Raw genomic sequence first — 7615 nt, 5'->3', positions numbered from 1 at the left:
TTTTTTTTGGGGGGGGGGGGTTAATGAAAGTGTTTCAAAACGCGACATTAATTTATCTATTTTAATTTCAAATACGCATTCTTGGTATTTCATTTTAATCAATTTATTTATTTCTTCGAAATTGCTATTATAATACGAGGACGTTTCCTTGAGAATTTATTGAGCTTTGGATTAGTACCTTCTTTCTTTTCTGGAGCTCTTTATTACTTTCTTTAAAATCATAGTTTAACAAAACTGGCATTCTAATCTGACCAAAATGGGCCCGGCATGGCCAGGGGCTAAGGGCACTCGACTCGCAATCTGCGGGTCGCGGGTTCGAATCCCCGTCCCACCAATCATACTAGCCCTTGCAGCCTTGGGGGCGTTATAATGTGACGGTCATTCCCACTATTTGTTGGTAAAAGAGTAGCCCAAGAGTTAGGGGGGGGGTGACTAGCTGCCTTCCCTCTAGTCTTACACTGCTAAATTAGGGACGGCTAGCGCAGATAGCTCTCGTGTAGGTTTGCGCGAAATTCAAAACAAACTGACCAGAACATATACATTCGCACTTAGTACATAATCAAAACAGACAAAAGACCTCAATTATATGCGGGATAAATTGTTATCGATAATTTAACTACTTAGTGCACCATTCTTATCGTACATATGAGAAGGAAAGACATGAAAGTAATATGTTAGAAAACCTTTTATGTACAGCCAAACGTCTAACTCTGCAAATGATACGGTAGGCTTATCGTTAAGCTTAAATAAACACGTTTTGTTCTTACCTAAATGTCCATTCTCTGTACGGAGTTGGAATTCCAACAGCTAAACACGGTAGGTGGACTTCTGATCCGCTGCTAACTGTTACGTGCTCAGGAAATGAAGCAATTCTGGCGGGTACTTTCAAAATACAACAAAATTCATGCATTATTCAGTAACAAATAATCTTTTAATGTTTTTGGATAAAGGAAAATATAATCATGAGCTAAGTTTATGCTGAAGATAACCGTTTTGTTTTAACGTTTTGACATTCAACAAATAGTGTTTTCACAACTCAGTCAGGATAAGAGATTCCATGTGCTGTTTTCTTATAGTACAGATTAAAATCTGAACAACAATTTCTTTACACCTGATAAACCATGATTATCCTTCTCAATAAGCTACACTCGTATATCAATTTTCAATAACATGACTTAAAGTTGGTGAATCGCGTTTTGATCAGTTTTTTAATGTAAGTAGACAAACATAAATTTTGCTTATAACGATTAAATTGAAAACACAATTTGACCCCTATAATGTTTATTACTTTGACCTCTATAATGTTTATTACTTTATGTTCTTGAGTAATAAAATCTGACATTTATATTCTTTATTATACTGTGTTATATTTCTATCTATAGGCTGTCCATTTCACTCTCGACGAGTACTGAACTCTAACCTTATTTATTTTTACACTATTAATAAATACGTGGTATGTAATAAGAACTATTCATTACACAACGGATGAACTATAGTCTAGTCTCTTTGCTTTATTTTACATTATTAATAAATATTGAAAAATGTGTTCTATAAACTGTTTACTATACTAAAGAACCTGGCTGCTATATTGTCAATTCTCATGATGTTAGAAAAACACACAGGTTCAAGAAGTCTTGATAGAAATGAATAAAAATCCTATAACCCGAGCGCTTTCGAAAGGTGGAACTTTCTTCTTCAGGGGCAAACTTATCAATTCTCATTCAGATCAACAATTAAGGAAAATGTTCTCATTCAGATCAACAACCAATGAAAATGCCCTCATTTGTTGTTGTAACAAACAAGTGATTCTGGTTATAATGCTGTTTTTTTTTTCGTTGAATGTATCATTAAAATTTTGTCATATGTCATTTCGACAACTTATGTAGGAACGTATTTTATTACTTGTACGGTGGGAATTTCACACCACCTAAAGTAACAAAATGTTGAAACATGTCACAATAATATATTACGTGACTCCTCTGACTGTACCGTAAAGTGATACTTGTCGCTAAAAATAGAGCAGTGATTACACAAGACAATGCATAGCATATCAATATAAATAGTAAGAAAATGTAGTAATTACATAAGACAAGGCATAGTTTATCGATGAAATGTCTATAGAAGATGGGCTGATTACACAGGCATAGCTTTTTGGTAAAAACAATACAGATGATGTAATGATTACACATTCGTGGTTTTAAAACTCCTGGTTATTAGTGAAACATAAACGCTGATATTGATTTAAAAAATATATTTTGTTACAAAAACAAAAGACAATACACTAAATATACAGATATTGATAAAAACTAACTAATAAAAAATTATAAGAATATTAATATAACAAAAAGCAAGGCATGCTAATAAATAGTGAGTGACTCATGAACCTTCCACTCCCCTAACTAAAAAAAACAAATCACTTGTAATTTTGAACTTTTTCTTTACTTCAAAAAAAAACGTCCAACTTACTCGTTTCTGATGTTCTCTGCGATAAAACCCGTGTCGATTCCCCCTCACCAATAACTGTGGAAGCAGTTACCCAGAATTCGTAGCGTTTATTGTTTTCGAGATTCAAGACTTCAAAATGTGTTTCCGATGGCTCTACTCGATTGGAAATAGTGTCCTGTAATTATATAAAAACAAAAACACGTAGATTTACGCTTATAAAGGGAAGTAAATTACATTATTTCAGTTTGAGAGCAAAATATAAAGTTCTCTTTCTTTATTCTCTGTTGAGTTACCCGTCAGTAGTTCCTTCACATTCTAAAAATGATAAATAAAACCTCCTATAAATGTTCTTTACGGTTCAAAGTTTTGCTTTTTCTAGTAGACGTTAAAGTGTCAGATCATTTCGAAATGTTGTGTGCAGATTTGACAAACGCCAGCAAGCTTTACAATATGAAAGATCAAAAGTATATACTATGAAAAAAAGACACAATTTTAACGTTTTTATAAACATCTTAACTCTAATATCTTACGAATATGTTGGCTTGTTTTAAAGAATGAACTTACTTGACGACCCTGTGATAACCACCTTTTGTACAGAGTATATTGTTGGATGACACCATTCGGTTGAGCCGGTCGTCTCCACGATACTAGGATGCCATTGGATAACATAGGAATAGCTTTGATATCGGCAGGAGCACTCGGAACTAGAAAATATTGTTTACATTGTAAAATCTAAAAAGATAAAACCTACGAAGTATGAGCAATACATATAAAAATCAAATATTATGAGAAGTGGTTTGAAGAATCACTACTTCCACAGAGCCACAGTAAATTATCCATAGATGTTACAGACGCCACACGATCAGTCATTGTAATTTGATTAACCTGGTAAATAAATATAACGTTCTCGAATTGGAGTGTTTCAAAGGAGCTTCTGTAAAAAAAATAAAAACACGTATATCTTTCAAACTCTTAAACTTTACATGTAAAATTTTACCCATTTCTCTGCAGTCACCATTTTAAGCTCTACTGCTGTCTAGAGTAGGATTTTTCAATACTTTTTGAGTCAAGCCTCGTTTCACCAAAAATATGTAATTTCGCACTAACAAGCTCCACTCTTCTATACAAGGCATATAAGATTATACTTTTTTCACTCACCACAATGCTATCCACTTTGTGTACTGTACTTTTGTGCACTTCGGTGCGAAAAAAAGAATGCCACCGAAACCCACCTCTCTGATTGGTTCTCTGCTCTATACGCGTGGCTTTCTAATTTTAAATAAGAAGCGTTTTTAAAATAGATTCTAACTCTAAAATTGTGAGTCGACCATACAGATGTTGGCTTGTTTGGATGGCAACTTTGAAAAGGAGAAAATCCGCTAGACCTGTTTCTCATATAAAACTTTGCATAAGTTTTGAGTTTCAGTATCTGGCTTTGTGAAACACGTAGTGAAACGCCCAAAACTGAAACTCCCAAAATATTGTTTTAGTGTTAGTAAAAAGTCTTTGGAAAGCAGGGCTACTTTTGAGCCATTTTATTCTGACATTTATTTGCACTACAATTGTAGTTTTAAACACGTTCGTGATATCTAAAGTACTCTGAGCATTTAGTAGAGGCAACAATAAATGTTCTTCAGCTATTTATTATAAACTTCGTTTGTTGAGGTATATCAATCATGTATAAGTCTACCAATTACTGAACTATCTAGTGAGAGGGAAAACGTATCTTATTCTTTCTATTACTTCTGTCCTTTTTTTCATTGAACTCTAACACTTCTGGGCGACTTCTCTTTGTGATTGTTTTAACTTTAACAGAAAATTAATCGTGACTGCATCCATAACTTTTCAGTTCATGTAAACATCACGCCCTCCAACCTTACATATACAACTGATACTAGGATAAACATGACTTTCGAACATTCTCCCAATGTTTACTGACAAGTTTAGCACTGAAAACAAGTCTTCTATAGGTTAATTATTTTACAAAAAAGCAATGAAATTTCACCAACATCTTGACACAAACAGGGAAAATAACTCATTTTCAAATGAATATTTATCTGATAGAGATTAATCGACGGACAGAAAACACATATTGTTCGAAAGCTCTAATACTAAATCATCGTCGAAAGGCAATTTTATTGCATTTTATGGTTTCACAGATATGGTGTTGAACAAAACAGTCACTATTGAACTCTCGATCTTAATATATATATATATAATCAAGTTTATAACATTTACATTTTAATGTGAAGATAAATATCTATTATATCATTGCTACTTTTTCCTAGACAGTTTGGGATGTACCCCCCCTCTCCCACGGGGAGCACCTCAGTGGTTGGAAATCCCTGGTCTAGAGGACAAAATATTTTGATATTCAACTAACCCCTATGCCATGTTGCACCATTATTGGACGACGAATTGTACCTGAACAATATTTTAACACCTCTCACATGAGCCAGCCCGCCATCTTGATGTGGATCACCAAATGTGGATCATTTCGGAAAGTTTTTGGTTGTTTTGATTAAACATAAAGACGACGTTTCGCACAATTTTCGAGGTTTTGGTCGTCGTACTTGACTCGTTTCTTAGTCCGAGACCATAACAGCCAACATGGAAAAGTTCACTTGTAAATGTAAAGTAAAACGACGTAGCAATGAAACATGCTTGAAATGTTTTCGATGTGGTTGTGAATGTGATGATTTAAGAGTAATTGGTCCAGGTCGGATGAGGGAAGAACTTATTCGAAGATATCCAAAATAATTTGAAATACCAATTGAATCGGAGATTCGTCAATTGATTACTGCATTGACAGCAGAACACAAAGAAACGAGTACAATAGTGTTGTTATGTTCAAAAAAGGGGGGATTGAAATCATATGTAAGAAATCATGAGTTTGAATATTGTGTGAAATTAACGGCACAATAAAGCCCAAAGATGCAGTGTTGAGGTTGAATCAGGCGAACGATGCATTACAAGATGATTTTTCATTTCCCTAGCGATTCTGAAGTCAAAAATGCCATTTCTGCAATGAAGAGTAAATATAAGAAGAATGGTATAATGGCCAGTATGGTACCATCATAATGTAAACCATATATAGATTTCATCATGTCATATTTTCATTAATATTTAATTGTTTTCGATTTTCTTTCCATTTTAGAAGTTGTGCCAAGCTTCATTTATCGAAATAACCCTAAATCACCGGTTTCAGGAATAATCCCCCTGTTGACCACCCTAGGCTCCGTACTAAAAGATGCTGGGCTGGCTTGTGTGGCAGTTGTTAAAACCAAGTAAATAATTTGGTGGCACCCTTTTAATAACTATAAGTACTTAAAGTAAACTACCGTCTGATAGAGTCCGACAATAAACAGGCTGACTAGCAACTCCCTCTCCTTCTCTAGTAAATGCTACTACTGCTAGGCTGTAGTTGGTGTACTTCTCTAGATCGTATAGCGTTGTCGTGGTTGTATCATCTTTCACAACAAACGGAGAGACCAAACCTTCTAAAAAATAGAAAAAGAAAACCCATTTATATCACTATTCTTCAAATTCCTTATTCAAATAAATGATAAACACGCGGTTTTTCCATACTATGGAAACTTTCTGTTGCTTTACTAGATAACCAACGATTCGAACTGTCTCTGGATTCTGAAAAATTCAGTTATAAGTTCATACAGTGTTGAGAGAGTGTGTAGTCTCGACAAACGGAGTGTGAAAAACAACCTAAAGAATCATCTTGGAATAGGTGAAACATGGATATTTCGCTAATAAAATTCTTTTCTGTCCTGCATAAATCTTCATTTTATTTTTCTAACGCTTGCACAAATGTCTAACATCCTGTTAATGTTTTTCAGCATCGTTAACTTTCTTCTAAAATGAGAATATAAAAGGCGATTATGTGAATTAACAAACGTTTTAAGTCCAGAGCTCTATGCTTTCCAATATGAGCCAATAAAGGTTTAAAGAAAACAATTAAACTGACCTCCTGCCGTTGATATAACATGAGGTCGTCAGGAAATTAATGTCGCGTTTTGGAACACTTTCATTAAACGCCCCCGAAAAACCGTACATCATGTATAATAGTTAAACGAACTGCCTAAACATCACGTTAGTGTAGCCTATATAATGTGTAAAGTTTAGTATACTCTAACCCCTTATAGTGATGGCACACGACGAGACACACATTCGGCATGTAATGTTGTTTAAATACAAGAAAGGTTGGTTGGTTGGTTGTTTTGAATTTCGCGCAAAATTACACGAGGGCTATCTGCGCTAGCCGTCCCTAATTTAGAGATGTAAGACTAGAGGGAAGGCAGCTAGTCATCCCCACCCACCGCCAACTCTCGGGCTACTCTTTTACTAACGAATAGTGGAATTGACCGTCACATTATAACGCCCCCACGGCTGAAAGAGCGAGCATGTTTGGTGTGACGGGGATTCGAACCCGCGACCCGCAGACTGCGAGTCGAGTGCCCTTAGCATCTGGCCATGCCGGGCCTACAAGAAAGGAAACAACGCCTCTGTAGCCACAAAGAATATCAAAAAAGTTTATGGAAATGTTTTGAACGTTCGTAAGTGTCAACGATGGTTCAACAAATTTCGTTCAGGTGACTTTAGCCTTAAAAACTGTGATGGCACGGTCCGACATGTTGGAATTGATACTGATGCTCTCAAGACGCTTGTTGAATCTATCCCAAGGCAACACACTCATGAAATGGCCCTGAAAGTGTATGTCTTTAATGAAACAATACGTAAACATCTAAGGAACATGGGAAAAATCCATAAAGAAGGTGTTTGGGTGCCTTACGAACTCTCTGATGATCATCGTTTCCATAGTTTCTTCTGGCGAGTAACGCGGTTGGAACATTTTTGGACTGAATTGTCAACGGTGATAAAAAATGGATTCTCTGTGCGAATATTAAAAGCCAAAAACAATGCCTCATTCCTAGATGAATACCATTTCCGACCCCAAAACCTGGACTCCATCCGCAGAAAGTGGTGCTTTGTATTTGGTGGGACATCAAAGGAGTAATTCATTTCGAACTCCTCAATCCACAGCGAACTGTCAATGCAGGTATCTATAGTCAGCAACTGGAATGTTTAAATCAAGCCCTTCATCAGAAACGTCCTTCACTCGTCAATCGGAAAGGTATTCTTCTTCTCCACGGCAATG

At 35.6% G+C, this 7615-nt stretch overlaps 1 protein-coding gene across 1 annotated transcript in view; it reads right to left on the bottom strand.

Moving 5' to 3' along the window:
* LOC106468047 (Down syndrome cell adhesion molecule-like protein Dscam2) overlaps window positions 1-7615 on the bottom strand; it is a 119748-nt gene that overhangs the window by 23764 nt on the left and 88369 nt on the right. The window contains exons 20-23 of the mRNA XM_022397076.1: window positions 5787-5945; window positions 3010-3149; window positions 2467-2620; window positions 768-882 (exon numbers count right to left, since the gene is read on the bottom strand). Of these exons, the coding sequence (XP_022252784.1) occupies window positions 768-882; window positions 2467-2620; window positions 3010-3149; window positions 5787-5945 (568 nt within the window). The remainder of the gene's footprint in view (window positions 1-767; window positions 883-2466; window positions 2621-3009; window positions 3150-5786; window positions 5946-7615) is intronic.

The sequence above is a fragment of the Limulus polyphemus genome, unplaced genomic scaffold (genome assembly GCF_000517525.1).
Source record: "Limulus polyphemus unplaced genomic scaffold, Limulus_polyphemus-2.1.2 Scaffold85, whole genome shotgun sequence".
Taxonomy (NCBI): domain Eukaryota; kingdom Metazoa; phylum Arthropoda; class Merostomata; order Xiphosura; family Limulidae; genus Limulus; species Limulus polyphemus.
Note: the sequence above shows the minus strand (reverse complement) of the source record. Positions and strands in the feature narration are given on the sequence as shown.